This window comes from Aquarana catesbeiana, linkage group LG09, assembly GCF_042186555.1.
Source record: "Aquarana catesbeiana isolate 2022-GZ linkage group LG09, ASM4218655v1, whole genome shotgun sequence".
Lineage (NCBI taxonomy): Eukaryota > Metazoa > Chordata > Amphibia > Anura > Ranidae > Aquarana > Aquarana catesbeiana.
Window position 1 is genome coordinate 227,436,168 of NC_133332.1, and position 23,348 is coordinate 227,459,515.

General features: G+C 45.0%; 1 protein-coding gene across 4 annotated transcripts in view; it reads left to right on the plus strand.

Annotated features, from left to right (window-relative positions):
- Positions 1-391: 391 nt before the first annotated feature.
- Positions 392-23,348, plus strand: part of SYN1 (synapsin I) — a 277,136-nt gene continuing 254,179 nt past the window's right edge. For all 4 annotated transcript variants that reach the window (XM_073599890.1, XM_073599887.1, XM_073599888.1 and 1 more), the window contains exon 1: positions 392-903. In XM_073599890.1, coding sequence (XP_073455991.1) covers positions 581-903 — 323 coding nt within the window. In that variant the 5' untranslated portion in view covers positions 392-580. The remainder of the gene's footprint in view (positions 904-23,348) is intronic.

The window sequence follows — 23,348 nt, forward strand, 5'->3', positions numbered from 1 at the left end:
TCCTCCTCATCCATCGTCCTATATTGATGATTCCTCTCCATGCATATCCCTATATAGATGATTTCTCCCTATCCATAGTCCTATATTGATGATTCCTCCTCATCCATAGTCCTATACCGATGATTCCTCCTCATGCATAGTCCTATATTGATGATGATTGGTCCTCCTCCATCCTCACTCTGCACACCTGCATCTCCTCTCCGCTTCTTCTGGGTACCAGCGGGCTCCATTCTGCAGCATCACAGGGGGACCCATGATGCAGGCGAGTCACCCTCACCGCCCTGCCTCCCCTCTCCTACACATAGTACGCTCCAGCCCCTTGTTGTCAGTGCAGTCGGAGGAGCGTTCCACTGTCCCCCGCGGGGGGGGGGGGGGGGTTAGCGGTAGAGAAGGCGCAGGAGGTACCAAGTGCGGGTGGAGAGGAGGAGTGGGAGGATGCTGATCTCTGTCGGTCGCCGAGGAGACAGATAGAGGAGCAGCCTGTGGAGTGTCCGTACACACCGCCAGTCTCCGGTCCGCCCTCTTCAGTCCTCGGGCTCTGCAGCCCCGTTCCCGTTACTAGCATAACCGATCCGGCTTCATGATGAATTACCTAAGGCGTCGCCTATCAGACAGCAACTTCATGGCCAACCTGCCCAACGGCTACATGAGTGACCTGCAACGTCCGGACCCCCCCGCCCCGCCGCCCCCCTCAGTCTCCCCGGGACCCCCAGCCGTGTCCCCGGAGCCCAGCGGAGGAGGGGGAGGGGGAGGCGGCGGATTCTTCTCTTCTCTCTCCAATGCAGTCAAGCAGACCACCGCCGCCCTCAGCGAGCAGGTCTCCACCGCCACCGGGGGGGTCTCCGGGGGGGCTTCCAGGGGGGCCAAACTACTGCTGGTCATTGACGAACCCCACACTGACTGGTGAGACACCGGGACCGGGGGGGGGGGGGGGGGGGCAGAGAATTACATGGGGGAAGGGGGGGGGGAGGTATGGGGGTATCAGGGAATTACAAGGGGGGGGGGAGAGGTATGGGGGTATTAGGGAATTACATGGGGGAAGGGGGGTATTAGGGAATTACATGGGGGAAGGGGGGTATTAGGGAATTACATGGGGGGGCTGAGGAGTGGGGGTAACAGGGAATTGCAAGGGGGGCATAGAGGAAAATGGGGGGGGGGGGGCAGAGAGATGGGGGTATGAATGAATACTTGGGGGGGTGGCAGAGGTATGGGGGTGTCAGGGACGTATATGGGGCGGGGGTAGTGGCTGGCATAGAGGACCATTGGAGGAATAGACAGATGTATAAGAGTGTCAGGCAGAAGGGACTTGATGGAAGAATACCGACATAGGGATTATAAGGACTGGCAGAAGGAAAATGATAATGACTGGCATAGAAGGGATGATAGGGAATGACATATGTAGAGGATGTATAAGGATGGGGATGATAGGGACTGACATATTTAGAGGATGTATAAGGATGGGGATAGGGATGATAGGGACTGACATATGTAGAGGATGTATAAGGATAGGGATAGGGATGATAGGGACTGACATATGTAGAGCATGTAGGTCTGGCCTGGGAAAGGTGATAGAGACTGGCATAGGGAGCCTGGTAGAGAATGGTGAAGGGAGTGTGGTGGAGAATGGCATAGGATCTTTGAAGGTTCTATGGACTGGTGTATGAAGAAGAAGAAGCATATGAAGATAAGGGAGGATGTCGGGGACTGTGTGCAGGATACATGTAGGGACTGTGTGCAGGATAGATAGTAGGGACTGTGTGCAGGATAGATAGTAGGGACTGTGTGCAGGATACATGGTAGGGACTGTGTGCAGGATAGATAGTAGGGACTGTGTGCAGGATACACGGTAGGGACTGTGTGCAGGATAGATAGTAGGGACTGTGTGCAGGGTAGATGGTAGGGACTGTGTGCAGGATAGATAGTAGGGACTGTGTGCAGGATACATGGTAGGGACTGTGTGCAGGATACATGGTAGGGACCGTGTGCAGGATAGATGTAGGGACTGTGCAGGATAGATGGTAGGGACTGTGTGAAGAATAGATGTAGGGACTGTGTGCAGGATACATGGTAGGGACTGTGCAGGATAGATGGTAGGGACTGTGTGCAGGATAGATGATAGGACTGTGTGCAGGATAGATGGTAGGGACTGTGTGAAGGATAGATGGTAGGGACTGTGTGCAGGATAGATGGTAGGGACTGTGTGCAGGATAGATGGTAGGGACTGTGTGCAGGATAGATGTAGGGACTGTGTGCAGGATAGATGGTAGGGACTGTGCAGGATAGATGGTAGGGACTGTGTGCAGGATAGATGATAGGGACTGTGTGCAGGATACATGGTAGGGACTGTGTGCAGGATACATGGTAGGGACTGTGTGCAGGATACATGGTAGGGACTGTGTGCAGGATAGATGATAGGGACTGTGTGCAGGATAGATGATAGGGACTGTGTGCAGGATAGATGTAGGGACTGTGTGCAGGATAGATGTAGGGACTGTGTGCAGGATACATGGTAGGGACTGTGTGCAGGATAGATGGTAGGGACTGTGTGCAGGATACATGGTAGGGACTGTGTGCAGGATAGATGGTAGGGACTGTGTGCAGGATAGATGTAGGGACTGTGTGCAGGATTGATGGTAGGGACTGTGTGCAGGATACATGGTAGGGACTGTGTGCAGGATACATGGTAGGGACTGTGTGAAGAATAGATGTAGGGACTGTGTGCAGGATACACGGTAGGGACTGTGTGCAGGATACATGGTAGGGACTGTGTGCAGGATAGATGGTAGGGACTGTGTGCAGGATAGATGTAGGGACTGTGTGCAGGATTGATGGTAGGGACTGTGTGCAGGATACATGGTAGGGACTGTGTGCAGGATACATGGTAGGGACTGTGTGCAGGATAGATGGTAGGGACTGTGTGCAGGATAGATGTAGGGACTGTGTGCAGGATAGATGGTAGGGACTGTGTGCAGGATAGATGGTAGGGACTGTGTGCAGGATACATGGTAGGGACTGTGTGCAGGATACATGGTAGGGACTGTGTGCAGGATAGATGATAGAGACTGTGTGCAGGATAGATGTAGGGACTGTGTGCAGGATACATGTAGGGACTGTGTGCAGGATAGATGTAGGGACTGTGTGCAGGATACATGTAGGGACTGTGTGCAGGATAGATGGTAGGGACTGTGTGCAGGATACATGGTAGGGACTGTGTGCAGGATAGATGGTAGGGACTGTGTGCAGGATAGATGGTAGGGACTGTGTGCAGGATAGATGGTAGGGACTGTGTGCAGGATAGATGATAGGGACTGTGTGCAGGATAGATGTAGGGACTGTGTGCAGGATAGATGATAGGGACTGTGTGCAGGATAGATGATAGGGACTGTGTGCAGGATAGATGATAGGGACTGTGTGCAGGATAGATGTAGGGACTGTGTGCAGGATAGATGTAGGGACTGTGTGCAGGATACATGGTAGGGACTGTGTGCAGGATAGATGTATGGACTGTGTGCAGGATACATGGTAGGGACTGTGTGCAGGATAGATGGTAGGGACTGTGTGCAGGATAGATGTAGGGACTGTGTGCAGGATAGATGGTAGGGACTGTGTGCAGGATAGATGATAGGGACTGTGTGCAGGATAGATGGTAGGGACTGTGTGCAGGATAGATGTAGGGACTGTGTGCAGGATAGATGGTAGGGACTGTGTGCAGGATAGATGGTAGGGACTGTGTGCAGGATAGATGTAGGGACTGTGCAGGATAGATGGTAGGGACTGTGTGCAGGATAGATGGTAGGGACTGTGTGCAGGATAGATGGTAGGGACTGTGTGCAGGATAGATGTAGGGACTGTGTGCAGGATAGATGATAGGGACTGTGCAGGATAGATGGTAGGGACTGTGTGCAGGATAGATGGTAGGGACTGTGTGCAGGATAGATGGTAGGGACTGTGTGCAGGATAGATGTAGGGACTGTGTGCGGGGTACATGGTAGGGACTTTTAGAAGATGTATGGGGATAGGACAGGATTCATCAGAAGAGATACAGGAGTATCAGGAAGTGGGGAGAATATTAGGGACAGTCTTATGCCCTGTACACACGATTGGACATTGATCGGACATTCCGACAACAAAATCCTAGGATTTTTTCCGATGGATGTTGGCTCAAACTTGTCTTGCATACACACGGTCACACAAAGCTGTCGGAAAATTTGATTGTTCTAAACGTGGTGACGTAAAACACGTACGTCGGGACTATAAACGGGGCAGTAGCCAATAGCTTTCATCTCTTTATTTATTCTGAGCATGCGTGGCACTTTGTGCGTCGAATTTGTGTACACACGATCGGAAATTCCGACAACGGATTTTGTTGTTGGAAAATTTTATATCCTGCTCTCAAACTTTGTGTGTCGGAAAATCCGATGGAAAATGTGTGATGGAGCCTACACACGGTCGGAATTTCCGACAACAAGGTCCTATCACACATTTTCCATCGGAAAATCCGACCGTGTGTACGGGGCATTAGAGATTGTAGAGACCGGCACTTAGAAGGCAAAGGACAGAATAGTCATCCTCTATGGGATTGTGATATGGAAAGGCCAGGTGTTGGCATGAGCAGGACGACAGTGAGTGACAAGATAGAGGATGGCAAGGACTGGCACAAGGGGCAAGGAATGGTAGACATTGGGCACCAAGAAGGAGTAGGGAAGGTGGAGATGACTATAGGAGCACAGTGAAGGACTGGGGTAGGTGATTGTGGTTTGCGGTCAGTTGGGGGAAGGGAATATGAGATTGTGAAGGAACAGCGGACACATGAAAGAGGACTGGCTGGATAGATGATAAGGATGTAGGAGTGAGGGATGCACAGTCATGGGGGGAGGATAGAGAAATGATGTCACATTAGGATCAGTGGTCCTGGGGAGGATCTTGACAGAAAGGATTGATAGGTGGTCAAAGGTCAGCAATATGGTGGAATTGGAGATGTAGAGAGGAGGAGGGCAGGCTTTTACAGATGGGAAATGATTTATAAGGAGGACTGAGAATCAGGATGGATGGGAGGATTTTACAGCTATTGGCAAGTTAGGACTGAGTGCTTGGGAAGAAAAATCATTTTATAGGATAAATGAGTGGAAGAATATAAAGTAATGTTGTTATTTTGGGGCTTTCCTATGTTGTTATTTGATGTTTGAATTGCCTGTATGATCCATGATTGTGCACATTGTAGGCAATCACTGTATTTCTGTGTCTGTCAGTACTGACCGCCTTGTTTCTGAAGGGTGATTCTGGAAACATGGTTTGGAAGTAAACATATTTAGGATCAGTGAGAAGCGCTATCTGATATGAAAAATGTAGTAACCTTTAGCAACCAATCGGATTTTTGTGCTCATTAGTTAAAAGAATTCTGAATATTGAGGATGGTTTATGAGGAGTTGCTAGGGGATATTTTACATGATGATTCCCTCATTGAATCCTTTATAAAAAAGCAGTTAGCAATGTGCAGCAATCCAATTACACTCTATAGGCAGATATAAATGACACAGCTCTCTGTTCATAAATACATAATGACATTTATTTTTAATACAAGCAATGTAAGTACCTGATTTGGTGTCAGCCCTGTAAAGCAGAGCCGTGTCTGTATAGCAGAGCTCAGATCGTGAGAGTAAGAAGCCACACAAGAATGTAATCAGTTTATGTTCTGACAAGATGCTGACAGAAGGAGAAAGCAGAGTTTCAGCCCTGGTTCACACTATTGCGATGCGGGAACCAGTGCGATTCCATTGTGGGTTCCCGTATCACATCTCTCCCGCAGGCAGTTCACACTGTCCTCTGCAAACTGCTGCGGGTGTCAATACAAAATGAATGACACCCCCAGATCGGTTCGCAGATCGCAGTGCGAACTGTGAATTCCGACAGGAATCGGATCGCATGAGTGTAAACACCCATGCGATCCGATTCCAGTGCAGGGAAAAAAGGTTCCTGCTGCATTTTCATGCAAATGCAATGCGAGTTCAGCCATACAAATGTATGGATGAATTTGCATTGCACAGACATCGTATGTGATCTGCACAGCAATGCGGGGGGGGGGGGGATCACATGTGTTGTCAGTGTTCACAATAGTGAAAATCCAGGCTCAGAGAGATGAGCTCATCACTGTGCTATGTCTTTCCCAAAGGGGGTTGAATGATGCTGGCTCTTATTCTGCCTAAAAGGACAGAATAAGAGGACATCTAGTGGCAGAAATGAAGTACTTTAGAGGACAGCACTGGATTGTGGGTGATTATTGCAGCACAACTGCTCTTTTATTGTTTTGTTTATTAGGTTATGGTTTTGTTTTGTTGTTTTAGTTTTGCTTTAATTGCTCTTATTGATCTAAACATATGAAAGGTGAGACCAGATTGGTGGATGGGATGGGTTACTGTAATTTGCATATCATCATTGGTTTTAGTAAAGGGGCCAATCTGCCCAAATGTGCTATTCCAGGTATAACTGGCATCTGATGAACTCTCACCTCATGGTTTCGGTTTCTTGGGTCACTTGGTGAGGGAGGTATACACACCCAGGAACGTCAACCAATGCTGCAAAAAATATGTAGGCTGCCTTTGCTGATGTCATCTTGATCCATTAGCTTCAGTACATTCGGAGACATTGATCTGGAACAAGCATACCGTTCCCAGGAGTTGTGACTTCACTTTGACTGCCCTTACTTTTTGGAAAGCAACTCAGATTGCACTAAATCCAGGCAGCCAGCAGTTTTAGAAGGAGACAAGCAATGGCAGCCTACAAGTTCCCTTTTATTATATGTAGAGTTCTCCCCACAAGAGCTATAAAAAACTGAAATGTCGCTAAACGTGGGCTGACCCTTTAACCACTTCAGCCCCGGAAGGATTTACCCCCTTCCTGACCAGAGCACTTTTTACAATTTGGCATTGCATGGCTTTAACTGCTAATTGCGCGGTTATGCAACGCTGTACCCAAACGAAATTTGCGTCCTTTTCTTCCCACAAATAGAGCTTTCCTTTGATGGTATTTGATCACCTCTGCGGTTTTTATTTTTTGCGCTATAAACAGAAAAAGACCGAAAATTTTGAAAAAAAATTATATTTTCTACTTTTTGTTATAAAAAAAATCCAATAAACTCAATTTTAGTCATACATTTAGGCCAAAATGTATTCGGCCACATGTCTTTGGTAAAAAAAAAATGTCAATAAGCGTATATTTATTGGTTTGCGCAAAACTTATAGCGTCTACAAACTAGGGTCCATTTTCTGGAATTTACACAGCTTTTAGTTTATGACTGCCTATGTCATTTCTTGAGGTGCTAAAATGGCAGGGCAGTACAAAACCCCCCCAAATGACCCCATTTTGGAAAGTAGACACCCCAAGGAAACTGCTGAGAGGCATGTTGAGCCCATTGAATATTATTTTTTTTGTCCTAAGTGATTGAATAATGACCAAAAAAAAATACAAAAAGTTGTCACTAAATGATATATTGCTCACACAGGCCATGGGCATATGTGGAATTGCACCCCAAAATACATTCTGCTGCTTCTCCTGAGTACGGGGATACCACATGTGTGGGACTTTTTGGGAGCCTAGCTGCGTACGGGGCCCCGAAAACCAATCACTGCCTTCAGGATTTCTAAGGGCGTAAATTTTTGATTTCACTCTTCACTACCTATCACAGTTTTGAAGGCCATACAATGCCCAGATGGCACAAACCTCCCCCCCAAATGACCCCATTTTGGAAAGTAGACACCCCAAGCTATTTGTTGAGAGGCATGTTGAGTCCATGGAATATTTTATATTTTGACACAAGTTGCGGGAAAGTGACAATTTTTTTTTTTTTTGCACAAAGTTGTCACTAAATGATATACTGCTCACACAGGCCATGGGCATATGTGGAATTGCACCCCAAAATACATTTAGCTACTTCTCCTGAGTATGGGGATACCACATGTGTGGGACTTTTTGGGAGCCTAGCTGCGTACGGGGCCCCGAAAAAAAAATCACCGCTTCAGGATTTCTAAGGGCGTAAATTTTTTATTTCACTCCTCACTGCCTATCACAGTTTCGGAGGCCATGGAATACCCAGATTGCACAAAACCCCCCAAAATGACCCCATTTTGGAAAGTAGACACCCCAAGCTATTTGCTGAGAGGCATGATGAGTATTTTGCAGCTCTCATTTGTTTTTGAAAATGAAGAAAGACAAGAAAAAAATTTATTTTTTCTTTTTTAATTTTCAAAACTTTGTGACAAAAAGTGAGGTCTGCAAAATACTCACTATACCTCTCAGCAAATAGCTTGGGGTGTCTACTTTCCAAAATGGGGTCATTTGGGGGGGGGGGTTGAACTGTCCTGGCATTTTATGCACAACATTTAGAAGCTTATGTCACACATCACCCACTCTTCTAACCACTTGAAGACAAAGCCCTTTCTGACGCTATTTGTTTACATGAAAAAATATTTTTTTTTGCAAGAAAATTACTTTGAACCCCCAAACATTATATATTTTTTTAAAGCAAAGGCCCTACAGATTAAAATGGTCGGTGTTTCATTTTTTTTTTCACACAGTATTTGCGCATCGATTTTTCAAACGCATTTTTTGGGGAAAAAAAACACGCTTTTTTAATTTTAATGCACTAAAACACACTATATTGCCCAAATGTTTGATGAAATAAAAAAGATGATCTTAGGCCGAGTACATGGATACCAAACATGACATGCTTTAAAATTGCACACAAACGTGTAGTGGCGACAAACTAAATACATTTTTAAAAGCCTTTAAAAGCCTTCACAGGTTACCACTTTAGATTTACAGAGGAGGTCTACTGCTAAAATTACTGCCCTCGATCTGACCTTCGCGGTGATACCTCACATGCATGGTGCAATTGCTGTTTACATTTGAGGACAGACCGACGCTTGCGTTCGCTTCTGCGCGAGAGCAGGGGGGACAGGGGTGCTTTTTTTTTTTTTATTTCTTTATTATTTTTTTTTTGCTTTTTTATCTTATTTTTAAACTGTTCCTTTCATTTTTTTTAATCATTTTTATTGTTATGCCAGGGAATGTAAATATCCCCTATGATAGCAATCGGTAGTGACAGGTACTCTTTTTTTTAAAAATGGGGTCTTTTAGACCCTAGATCTCTCCTCTGCCTTCAAAGCATCTGACCACACCAAGATCGGTGTGATAAAATGCTTTCCCAATTTCCCAATGGCGCTGTTTTCATCCGAGGAAATCTAAGTCATAAAATGCTCGTAGCTTCCGGTTTCTTAGGCCATAGAGATGATTGGAGCCATTCTGGTCTCTGATCAGCTCTATGGTCAGCTGGCTGAATCACCAGCTGCATTCTCAGAATCCCTGTTGGGACAGGAGAGCCAGAGAAAAACATGGAAGACGGGGGGGGGGGGGCATTCCCTCCCACTGCTTGTAAAAGCAGTCTAGAGGCTAATTAGCCACGAGGATTGCTTTTACATGAAAGCCGACCGCTGGCTGAAAAGGATGATACCAAGATGATACCTAAACCTGCATGCATCATTCTGGTATAACCACTCAAAGTCGTGAATGGCATAGCTGACAACAAAAAAATGGTTAACAATAAAACACAGTAAACGGTAAAGTATAAAAAATTGCATACCTGAAAAGTAAACATGATAAAACATAATAACAATAAAACATTGCAGAATAGAATACACTAAAAAAGAGCAGAACAATAGAGAGAGAATAGAGCGAGAGACAACAATAAAACGACAACTATTTTTGTTTTTTTTATTTTATATATACTGTATATTTTTTTTTTTTACACTTTTTTTTGTAACTTTTATAACTGTAACCGGTTCCAGGTTTGGGTCTCTCAAAATGCGATGGCATCTTGGGAGACCCTGTGAAAGTGTGCCTAGTCTGTGCAATGCTGTACCCTACGCTAATAACTAGTGTATGGTAGCGTTCAAAACATTCACCAATGCAAAGACCAGGATTGTCAGGACAGGAGGGACAATAATAGCGGGTGTCACGCCTATATCCGCGCTTGCTGCAGACACAACATCTTTTTTGGGGGGTTCGTTGGGTAGGGGTACTCGGGAGGACATAAAAATGCCTCTCATGCAGCCGACTGCATTTGGTTGGGGATGTGAATGGGGGAAATACGGGCGCTGCAGAAGTGGTGGGTTCCCAATTAGGATTGGCGAATGCAGCAGGAAGGGCACTATGGGCACAACGGCCTGTTTGTCCTCTTCTTGGTGGCAGCGGGACACTACTTGTGCTTGCCACCTCACCAGCTTGAACTGCACTTATGGAACTTGCCACGTCACCAAGTGTTACTGCAGTGCTGGTTTGACTACGACCGGGGTGTACTAGGCCGCTGGCGCTTGCCAGTTCACCAAAATGCTACCAAAAAAACTGTTAGCGATCGCAGTGATCAGGCCTGACTCTGCGAATGCTGCAGTTATGTGTTTAGTGTTTTGTAAGTGACAGTGATCGATCGATACTGCACTTGGGTGGGCTGGGCTGGGCGGAGGGGCAAAACACAGTTGCTAGCAGGTATCTGGGCTGATCCCGCTAACACTGCGTTTTTGGGAACCCTAAAGTGCTGGGGATGCTAGTATAGATCTGATCGGATCAGATATTGATCCGTTCAGATACTATACCACTAAGGGAGGTGTACGGTGCGTGGGTGTTAGCGGTACTGGCACTAACCTGACGCTGCCTGGGGCTGGTGCTTGCCAGTTCACCAAAACGCTACCAAAAAAACTGTTAGCGATCGCAGGGATCAGGCCTGACTCTGCGAACACTGCAGTTATGTGTTTAGTGTTTTGTAAGTGACAGTGATTGATCGATACTGCACTTGGGTGGGCTGGGCCGGGCAGAGGGGCAAAACGCAGATGCTAGCAGGTATCTGGGCTGATCCCGCTAACACTGCATTTTTGGGAACCCTAAAGTGCTGGGGACGCTAGTATAGATCTGATCGGATCAGATATTGATCCGTTCAGATACTATACCACTAAGGGAGGCGTATGCTGCGTGCGTGGGTGTTAGCGCTACTGGCGCTAACCTGACGCTGCCTGGGGCGACGCATATCACCGCCGGGCGATCAGGGGGGCTAAACCTTTATTCGGTAATAAACGGTGGGTGCCCTGACACTATAAAAAATAAACTAACTAACCAGCGTCACCTGTAACAGTTATACGGTGATCAGTGGTGAAAGGGTTAACTAAGGGGCAATCAAGGGGTTAAACCTTTATTGAGTAGTATATAGAGGTCCCTGACGCTGTAAAACGCTGACAGCGAACCTAAATATTTACCTCACTAACTAACGTCACCAGTGACACAAATACAGCGATCAGAAAAATGATCGCTTAGTGACACTGTCGACAGGGGGTGATCAAGGGGTTAAAACTTTATTAGGGGGGGTTAGGGGGGTACCCTAGACCTAAAGGGGGCCTAACACTAACTGCCCTACCACACTAACTGTCACAAACTGACACCAATGTCAGTGTGAGCGGGGGGGGGGGGGGTGATGGGGGGTGTAAAGTATGCCTGGCATGTTCTACTGTGTGTTGGTGTAACTCACTCGGATGTCTTCTCTCCTCGGCGCCGGAACGGAAAATACCGAGCCGAGGAGAGATGACATCATTTCCTCTGCCTCTGTGTACTATACAGAGACAGGGGAAGATTCTCATTGGCTGGGAGCGATCGCGAGGGGGGGGCCACGAATGATTGGCTCCCCCTCATCTCTGAACGCTCCCAGACAGAAGCCGACCGCCTCGGGCACCGGGGGGGGGTCCGATAGGACCCCCCGCCCCCGGCAAGCAATCACTTACCAAGTACGTGATTTTGCCTGCCTGTGCCATTCTGCCGCAGTATATCTGCGTTAGGCGGTCGGCAAGTGGTGAAAGAAGGTTGTTGTGACCTTTGCATGAAATCCATCAAGGTTTGGTGAAATGTGGTCCTCTGATAATGCTGACTATACAAAGGGATTTTTCTAATGATGCAGTATAGTAAGGCTAGCCATACATTATACAATTTTCTTGTACAACTTTCCTTTAGATTTACCAAAACCATATAATATGAGGTCAAACCTAAACACTTTCAATTCGTATGCAATCAGGCAGGCCCTTACACTACATAGTTGAAGGTATAGCTAAAGAAAATTGAATAAGAAAATTGGATGGTGTGTGGCCAGCTTAATGCTATGCATTCTGTGCAATCCAGTAGAAAAAGATAGTGCTAAGAGGAATAACCTGATACAGGATTTGACCTTGTGGCCTGGGTAGTCACAGCGAGAACATTTGACTGTAATGGAGTCTAGGCATGTTATTCTCTCATTCCGTGGTTTTATTTTATTTTTATTCAGTTATTTGGTGATTGTGAGGCAATTGTGTTTTGTCAGGATGACTGAATTAGATTGACCTTTAGGTTGGATCAAAAGGAAGACTAGATTTTCCTATTTCTGGCGTGTCCAATCGTTTTTTAATTTATAATTGTAATTTTTCTAAGAGATTTGTTAATTGGTAAAAATGAAAGTGATAATAATAAAGTTATTTATATAGAAATATTTAAAATAAAAAAAATACATTTCAAGGTTACATGCTGCCCCTTAAGAATTAAAAGTTCTTCTTTCCTCCTGCTTTAGCCGGTCCTCTCAGCACTTGCATCCCATCAGGTTTAAGAGTGGCTCCTTAACCACTTCAGCCCCGGAAAATTTTACCCCCTTCCTGACCAGAGCACTTTTTGCGATTTGGCACTGCGTCGCTTTAACTGACAGTTGCGCGGTTGTGCGATGCGGCTCCCAAACAAAATTGACATCCTTTTTTCCCCACAAATAGAGCTTTCTTTTGGTGGTATTTGATCACCTCTGCAAAAAATATATAAAAAAAATTTTTTTTCCTCAGTTTAGGCCGATACGTATTCTTCTACATATTTTTGGCAAAAAAATTAGCAATAAGCGTTTATTAAATGGTTTGCGCAAAAGTTATAGCATCTACAAAATAGGGGATAGTTTTATGGCATTTTTATTGATAATTTTTTTAACTAGTAATGGCTGCGATCAGTGGTTTTATCGTGACTGCGACATTATGGTGGACACATCGGACAATTTTGACACATTTTTGGGACCATTGGCATTAATACCTCGATCAATGCTAACAATTTGCATTGAATACTGTAAAAATGTCACTGGCAGTGAAGGGGTTAACCACTAGGTGGCGCTGTAGGGGTTAAGTGTGTCCCAGGGAGTGATTCTAACTGTGAGGGGGAGGGGCTATGTGTGACACATCACTGATCACCGCTCCCAATTACAGGGAGCGGTGATCAGTGATAGTGTCATTAGGCAGAACGGGGAGATGCTTGTTTACATTAGCATCTCCCCGTTCTTCCTCACCGTGAGACGGTCGAGTCCGCGGGACCCACAGTCACAGAGCTCCCAGCGGGCAACGTATAGGTATGTTAATCTGCTTGTACGTGCCCTTCTGCCGCAGTATATCTGCGTGAGGTGGTCGGGAAGCAGTTAAAAGAGAAGTATGGGTTTAAAAAAAACATTTATACTCATGTAGTAGGTGGATGCAACATCGATCCGATCTATCCCTTTTAAGATTGAGAACTGAGCCTGATCGCTCAGTTCTCAGTCTTCAATAAGCACAGAGCTGGTGACTGTCAGTGCTGACTGCCTCTGCTCTGCCCCTCCAGTGCTCACTGGAGTGCTGGGCTGTGGATGGGGCAGTAGTGGCTGGTTCAGTCTCCCAGCGGCTCGCTGAGAGGCTGAGCCAGCTGCCGGTCTATAGATCTGGGTGGATCCTGACTGTAAAGTCAGGATCATGGAAGAAAGGGTGACCCCTGGAAGTCGCACATCTATGGTTTCCTAGTGCAATGAATGGAGTGGCAACCTCAGCCTGGACTCCGACTAGGCCACGCCCCCAATGTGTTTCACTCCACCCTCTGGAGCTTAGTCATGGGGATAGGGAACTCATGCGTATGGGGAGGATTTAAACATCGGTTGTCACTCGAAAAAGGTAACAAGTGTGTGTAATTAATTGTGATTGGTGTTATTATGGAGGAAAGGATCTGTCAGTGTAATTTAGCCTAGAGTGCTACCATCTCTGCAATGTAAACTATTGTGAGTGCAAGAAAAAAATATATAAGCATTGCACTCCCAGTTGTGTCAATAAGCAAAAAAACTAACACATTTTATTAAAAAAATATGCAATAAAAATAATAAATTGTTTTTGATTCATGTTCATAGTTAAAACAATATTTGTAAAATAAAAGTTTCTTTCTACATGAAATTGTAGATAATGAGGAGAAATGGATTCCCTTAGGCCCCTCTCACACGATAAACCTGTCCGTTTCCCAGGCGGATCCAAGCGGGCCACCCATTGACTCCTATAGGCAGGCGGGTTTCAGTGGAGATATGTCCGCTGACACCCGCCTGCCATCCGATCCGCTCAAGACAGACGTATTGTGATACGTTCAGCCATTTGTGTGGTGGATCGATGAGATCTGATGAAAACGTACATGCGTTTCATCCGATCTCCCCATAGGAATCAGCGGGGCTCTGAAAGGCCTGTCATCCGCCGGCTCAGCGGAGATAGACGGAGTAATCTCCTACTGAGCTGGAGCCCGCTAAACGGATCCGCCCCATGTGAAAGGGGCCTAATCGTTCCAAAAGACACTCAATGTTATGCAGGAGTAAATCATATATAGATCTTATACATAACGATGTATTGAATATGTAAATATATGAGTATGTGGTCACAATTATTTGTGCATAGATAGCTGAGGCAAGTTGATATATCACTATGTTAATAGTTCAGGCACTGTTGATGAGACAATCATGCATAATAGTGGGTAATGTCCCACTCGTAGTTGAGACCTCTAGGAATTCTTGTATCCATCGTAAAAATCCAAAAAGCCTCTCTTTTGAAAAGAAGGGAGAATCGCTCTCCGCCGCGGATCGGACAGTTGACTTTTTTGATAACTTGGACTTTGAAGGTCTTTATATTTTGTTGATGAAATCTGTTGAAGTGTTTCGCTATGTTCGTATTTTTTTGGTTCTAATTCACCGATAGGTGATCTGTAATTCTGTCACCGAGAGATCTGGTAGTTCTGCCTTTGTATTGGATTTTAAATGCGGTACAGGTGATAATGTAAATGACGTATTTAGTGTGGCAATTGGCTAACTGTTTGATGGTTATGGAAAGGCCATTGGAGTGTGAGATTATAGTATGGGGATCGCCTAAAAGATTGCAGATGGAACACCTGGTAGCATTGCAGTTAAACGATCCAGTGGTGTTCAACTAGTATTAGTGGTTGTGTTGGAAGTGTACATATTGGGGGAGATCATGTTGCCTATTGTTCGTGTAGCACTCTAGGCTAAATTACACTGATAGATCCTTTCCTCCATAATAACACCAATCACAATTAATTACACACACCTGCTACCTTTTTGCACCTAACAAGAGACTACTGATGATGCTTAAATAATCCCCATATGCATGAGTACCCTATCACCATGACTAAGCTCTAGGGGGCGGAGTGAAACACGCTGGGGCGTGGCCTGGTCCAGGCTGTCCAGGCTGAGGTTGCCACTCCATTTATTGCGGTAGGACACCAGAGATGTGCGACTTCCAGGGGTCACCCTTTCTTCCTTGAACCTTTATAGAAGCCAGGATGGGCTCCATTGCTTGTCAGCACTCTGACAGCAGCTGCGGATGCACTGTCCACATACCCCCTCCCTATCGAGCCTGAGCAGCCCACACACTTTTTCTAGTTCACTGTAAAGTCAGGATCTTTCCCAAGCCTGGATTGGCTGAATGACACCAGCCTGCTTTCGGCTGAAAACAGGTCACAGGAGTGTAGAACGAACGGCACTCCTGTGATCCCCAGGGGAAGTACAGGCAAAATAGCTTTTGCCCCCCGCATTCCAGATCCATTGTGGATGTCTTTCTGCATGCATGATTTTAATGTGTTTTTGATGCATTCCTGCATGTTTTTGATGCATTTACGGATGCTTTCCAGATGCTTTTTTTTCTTCTTTTTTACTGTGTTTGTCAATGTACTGGGGTTTGCTGTGTTCCGGTGCGTTTTCGATGCATTTTACTGCGTTCCAGTACAGTCCAGTGCAGAAAAAAATTCAGAATGTTCTTTTTTTTTCCTGTAACTATAACACACTGGAACTGACCGCACTGGTGTGATCTATTCCATTGGAAACCATATAACCTACTTTTCGTGTGTTTTTGATGCAGGAAAAAAAACGCACCGGACTGCATGTTGTGTGAAGTGGCCCTGAAGCTGAATGGATGGTGTGTGCATACAATCACACAGCCCCACAGCAAGCCACTCCCCTGCTTACCCCCGTCTACCTCCTCCAAGCAAATTGATGGACAGCTGCAGGAGCCTGCGCTGTTCTTTGCAACCTGATACACAGTGTGCACTCTTTCCAACAGGAAATTTGGGGAAGTTGTGCTGAGAGATCTCTGAATGTTGACATCCCCACCCTGCCTCTCCACCTTGTACAATCAGAGAATCGAGAAAATGAGAGAAATGTAGGACGACCTGTGAATGGCACCTGTGCTGAGTGGATGACCCACTGTGGTTACTATGCAGCAGGTTTAAAATGTTCAAATTCAAAAATATCTGAACATTTAATGCTGCTTTAAAGCCTTTCTAAAGGCTTACTTTTTTTCTAAAATAACAAACATGTTATTCTTACCTTCTCTGTGCAATAGTATTGCACAGAGCAGCTCTGAACCTCCTCTTCTGGGGTCCCCTGCCATTGGTCTAGGCTTCTTCTCTTCTGTATGCATCACCATAGCAAGCCGCTTGCTATGAGGGTGCACGTGCAGGCTTGCTCCTGAGCCAGGCTGTGTGTATCTATAGACACACACAGTGCGGTTCAGCCCCTCCCCCATGTTCCCTCCTCACAGTGTTTGCTTGACAGCAGCAGGAGCCAATGGCTACCGCTGCTGCGTCTGTTTTTTCTGTGAGAAGAGGGAGGAGGACCATCGTCGCTGCAGACGGGCACAGCGCTGGATCGAGATAGGACTCAGGTAAGTATAAGGGGATGAGGAAGTGATACAGCTACTGGAACATTTTTATCTTAATGGAGGGAATGCATTAATGATTAAGATAAAAAATGTTCTCTCTTTAGAACCACTTTAATATTTTATTTTTTTGTTAGTGTGTATGGTAATAGGTCCACAAAAAGGTATGAATAAGAAATAAAAAGGCATGTCTGGCAGTACAGCAGGGAAAACACAAAAATCATAATTGAAAATTATAATCAAATTGAATGAATAACAATTGTAATGTGCATGGCCAACTTTCATTTACTCCTTGTAATAGTTCTACATACTAGGCTTGTCCTTTTTATAATGAAAACACTATCAAATCACAATCGCTTGAAACGTGCATATCCTGACCGCTAGTCATGACCAATCAGACAAGCACATCACACGGGGTATATATCATTTGGCTCCAGCAAGCAATCCAATCATGTAATCATTATCATATGCAGTCCGGTAAAACATTCATATTGCATTAGATCAAAGAGAACAGAAAATCTTATGATTTAGGTCATCTTTAGGTCGTTTGCACAGAATGGGGTATATACATACTGTATAGAGGGTGGAATTATGGGTAATATCAGAGCTGACGTGGGAATTAGACAGGGAAATGAGCACAATTTATTCTATTAATGGAAGGAGAGCAGAGGGGGCTCGGACAGCCAGGAGAAAGGGCACAGGGAGGTCAGCACTATAGAATAAGTGTAGGACAACATAGGGGAGACTAAATCAGCTTAGAATATTCAATGACTGTTAATGTAAAATGCATTAAATATGATTGGCAAGGGACTAGGAGTATTGATTTAGGAGGCCGACAGCATTAAAGTGGATTTTGGAAAGCAATGTAAGTGAGTGAATAAGTCCTTCTACCAGGCTTGTTTGTATATATTTATTTATACAGCACCATACGTTTACCACGCTATTCGAACAGATAAGAATAATTTTGAATGCATTTGCATGTTGATGGATGTGGAGTTTTATCCCACCTTTTCTCAGGACTGTGTAAAATGTAATGGAAATAATGCATAAGCTTTGTAGTCAGCACCATAATGTGCATGCTCCTACCTATTTAGCACATCCCAGCTACCTGCTAGTCAACACTCCTCGACTGCCTGCTGCTACCTAGTTAGCACTTCCTTGCTGCCTACTAATACATAGTAAGCATTCCTCGGCTGCCTGCTTCTACCTAGTCAGCACTTCCCGGCTACCTGCTTCTACCTAGCCACCTGTCCTTGGCTACCTGTGTAGGAGATACTGAATGCAGGCATCTTTTAGCAGCAGGGATGACTTGTTCATTGTAACTGTACTTAGGAAACTGGAATCAGACTGGGTATGATTAACCACTTCAATACTGGGCACTTTCACCCCCTTCCTGTCAAGGCCAGTTTTCAGCTTTCAGTGGTGTATTTGAATGACAATTGCGCGGACATGCAACACTGTACCCATATGAAATTTTAATCTTTTTTTTTTTTTTTCTTACAGAGCTTTCTTTTGGAGGTGTTTAATTACCACTGGGTTTTTTATTTTTTTGCTAAACAAACTAAAAAAGACCGAAAAGTTTTTCTTAAGCCCCGTACACATAGGCCGAATGTCGGGAAACATTGGGCGGTTCAAAGAAAAAACGTCCGACATTCGGCCCGTGTGTACGCCACCCTGTCCGACAGAAGCCAACTGTTTGGCCAGCTTCTGTCGGATGAGCATGCTGGAAAACCAGCAGCCAACCGACTCCCGGTCAGCGCTCTTAGCCCATGGTGAAAAGTGCTGATCGGAGGGTTCAGGCTGGGGGGCGTCCCCCTGTGAGAACACAACAGCTCAGCAGGGGAGTTCGCTATACTAACTTTGCATAGTTAGTACAAGGCTCCAGCCGGAGCTGACAGGTTTTTTTCAGTGGGTTGAATGAATAGTGTGTACCAGGCTTTAGTTTCTGTTATTAAATTTTGTAAATAGGCTGCGCTGATGGGCACTGATGAGGCTGCACGGATGTGCACTGATGAGGCTGCACTGATGGGCGCTGATGAGGCTGCACTGATGGGCACTGATGAGGCTACACTGATGAGGCTGCATGGATGTGCACTGATGAGGCTGCACTGATGCGCACTGATGAGCCTGCATGGATGTGCACTGATGAGGCTACACTGATGGGCGCTGATGAGGCTGCACTGATGGGCGCTGATGAGGCTGCACTGATGGGCACTGATGAGGCTGCACGGATGTGCACTGATGGGTGCTGATGAGGCTGCACTGATGGGCACTGATGAGGCTGCACTGATGAGCCTGCACGGATGTGCACTGATGAGGCTGCACTGATGGGCGCTGATGAGACTGCACTGATGGGCGCTGATGAGGCTGCACTGATGAGGCTGCACTGATGTGCACTAATGACGCTGCACTAATGGGCACTGATGAGGCTGCACTGATGGGCACTGATGAGGCAAGCACACCTTAGGGAGTGAGAGTGATTGATTAGGTAGCATTTAGGGGGGCATATCGAACTACCTTACATTGTACTTGATGACATAAGAATATCTGAAACTGACAGAGTGCCTTAGAGAAGAGACTGCGGGGTTGGAGAGTCGGCCTTATAGCATAAATAGATTCTCTGGGAGCACGCCTCACTCCTAAATATGATGGTTTGTATCAGGCAAATTTTCCCCCTCTCTTTCGGAAGCTTACTGCAATGTTATCCTCCTGGTCCCACTTCCCGTTATTCTGGTTTGGCAGGATCTCTGTGGTCCGTATGACCTACCTCCGCAAATTGTTGTATTTTTTTTTTGAGTATTACCTGTCCCAATCGCCTCCTACATATTACGAATCCACCAACGCAAACTTTTGAAATTTTATGGGGTTCCACTCGTCCCTGAATTAATAAGCGGACACTGTACGCCCGGCGGATCAATGGGGGTCTCTCGGTCCCCAATCTTCAGGCATACTACACGGCAGCGAACATTGCTCCATTAAAGTGGTGTTCCGGCCGAAATTATACTTTTTAAATAAAAATACCCCTATAATACACAAGCTTAATGTATTCTAGTAAAGTTAGTCTGTAAACTAAAGTCTGTTTTGTTAGTTTATAGCAGTAGTTTGTTATTTTATAAACTTACAGCAGGTCGTGGCCATCTTAAGTGTGGGCATCTGAAGCCAGACTGTATTTCTTCCTGGATCTCATCCTTGCAGATCTCGCACATGCTCAGTGCAGCACAAGCAGTGTAATAGGTTTCAGGTCAGGTTTCCATAGCAACGGCAGTTTTAGAGGAAGTTGCCGCCCCTTCCCAGAAGGCATTGCAAACAGGAAATGATGCGATGGGCCGCGGCCAGGGAGGAGGAAGTGAAAAATGAATACAGCAGATATACAGTAGGTGCTGAGAAAAAAAATTAAAAAATATCCAATTTGTTTACAGTGCACAGTTTAGTGAGGGATGCTGAAGAGTTGTAAAAGTGGGTGGAACTCCACTTTAACTCACCTCCATGACACCTATCAAATGCCGCTATGGGCCACTATTGATATGGTCAAATCACACCCTACACCCATGTCCTCTGTACCCTGGCTCCCTCTGCCGAAGTGCCCACATGGGTTTGGGCCGTGTATGGTTCACTCTCTACGCCTATGGGACTCTGTTAAATATTCGGCCGGCCATAAACCTTGACTCCCTTTGAAAGGATTTGCAGGGCTACTCCCTGCTTTACTCCTCCATCATCTCCATTAGGAAACCCCCAGTGAGATTATATCTCCAATGGGAGAAAGACCTGGGTAAACAGTTGGACCCAGAGGACTGGCAGATCATGACGATATCCCTTACAAAGAGCTCTAGCAATGTTCTTACTCTAGAAAATGCATACAAGGTGTTCTATAGATGGTATTATATGTCTGCTAGGCTAGCTCGGTTTATCCCTTGCTACTCTCCTCATTGTTACCGGGGTTGCTCGCTAGAAGGTACCATGGCCCATATCTGGTGGACATGTCCAAAGGTATGTAGACTTTGGGTCAGGGTCTATATACCCTTTTACGCAATATGCTCCACTCCAACCTGAAGAGAGACCCCTATGAAACTCATCTATGTAAACCTATCCTTGAACTTCTCCGCCTGGAACGTCAATTAGCACTACACCTTTTTAATGCAACTAAGCTGACCATTGCGCGGTCTTGGAAAAGCCCTGTACTTAGCTTTGAAGCAGTAAAAAATCGAATGAACGACATAATGATTAATGAGAAACTAACGTCCCTGGCTTCTGACATGCACAGTAAATTTCTTAGAGTCTGGCAACCATGGATATCATATAACCAACCCTCCAGGTTCAATAACCTGCTCTTATCAATCTAAAGGTCTCCGGATGTGCCCCCCCCCCTTTTTTTTTTCTTTCCCCTCTTCTTCCTCCCTCTTTTTCTTTTATATTCCCCCCTCTTCTCTGCTGTCAACCCATTCTCTTCTTTTTCCTCCTTTTGTGTATTCTCCTCTGTGACTCTTGCTATTAAGGAGTCGATTCACTACTGATGGTTATAGTGATACGGGACAAACAAAATCGACAGACTGGACTACTTTCTTACTTTTTATTTTATTCATAATCAACTTGCGGTTGATACAAGAATGTATGCACCCTCTTATATTGCTTTTTCCTCCTTTATTATTTATTTTACATATGCATCCAACAAACAACATATTCTGGGACATTGATTGAACTTTATTATGAAGCATCGCAATCGTTTTTTCTTTTCTTTATATATCTTTTTATTTTTCTATTTTTTGTATTGATGAATATTGTACCACATATATAGCATCCCTCTGTTGGAATCCTCTTTTTCGTTTTATGTCCGATGTAACCATCACACTGTTGCATATATTTGTTGTATTCAATTTTTCTATCAATAAAACTTTTGTAAAAGAGATTCTCTGGGAGAAAGATATTAGGTAAATAAAAGTTATAAAATGTCTTGTTTCTGGTACCCAAGGTATTAACAAGACTGTAACCCGTGCTATGTGGGGTTAGCCCCACTGCAGGGAATTTTCTTTTTCTTTTCCCCTGAATTCAGTTTCCATTTGGAGAGAAATCAAGACCTGTACTTGCCCTGGGCCTATGATGCAGGTATGAACAAACGGTTTTGTAGGCAGGAGCAGGTACTTTATCACTGATGTTAAATTTCCCAGTTTGGTGGCCATGACAGGTTCACTTGAAGTCAGCCTGTTCAGTATTAGATTCCTATAAAGGATGATTCACGTGGGTTGAAAACCCAAGGGCTGCACCAGTTGCTATAGGGCCCGCCCACACCTTATTGGAAGGAAACCTTCATTATCTCCATATCAATTATCTTCATTTGTGTCAGTTTCTTGTTTTTAATTGCAGATGAGATTTCTGTTTAATTATTTCCTCTACTAAGCGCATAAACACAATTTTACAGATTTCAACTATTTTCTTTGATAGAATTGAGAACATGAGATCAAAACAGTTCAACTAATTAACGATACAAGCTATACAGAAAAGTGATGTAATAAATAGCATCCAGCTGAACAGGAGGCATAGAAAGACTAGGGCACTTTAGTTCATGGCTATAGAGTTTTGTTGTTCCTGGTTCAGACCCTCTAAGGATAGCATGGTATGAAGGGGGTAACTGGCCATGTACAGGTTCTCTTTACGTTTTCCTAATTCATAACAACAATGTAAAGCCTGTTTAACGAGCTTTGGCTGGACTTCTCCTTTAATTTTGCTTTTTTTTAACCATGAAGAGGTGAACTTGTTGGTGTGTTTTTGGATCATTGTCCTGCTGCATAACCCAAGTGCGCTTGAGCTTGAGGTTACGAACTAATGGCTGGACATTCTCCTTCAGGATTTTCTGGTAAAGTGCAGCATGGGCTCCATGAATTATGGCAAGTTGTCTTGGTCCTGAAGGTGCAAAGGAGCCCCAGACCATCACACCTCCACCACCATGTTGACTGTTGGTATTATGTCCTTTTATGAAATGCTGTGTTAATTTTACGCCAGCTGTAAAAGGGGGAGCAACCCTTAGGAAAAGTTCAACTTTTGTCTCATCAGTCCACAGAATATTTGCCCAAAAGTCTTGGGGATAATCAATGTTTTTTTGGCAAATGTGAGACAAGCCTTTGTTTTCTTTTTGGTCAATGGTGGCTTTCACCTTGGAACTCTCCCATGGATGCCATTTTTGCCCAGTCTCTTTGTTATTGTTGAATCATTAACACTAACCTTAACTGAGGTAAGTGAGGTCTGCAATTCTTTAGATGTTGTTCTTGGTTCTTTTATGACCTCCTGAATGAGTTGTCGTTGTGCTCTTTAACCACTTCAGCC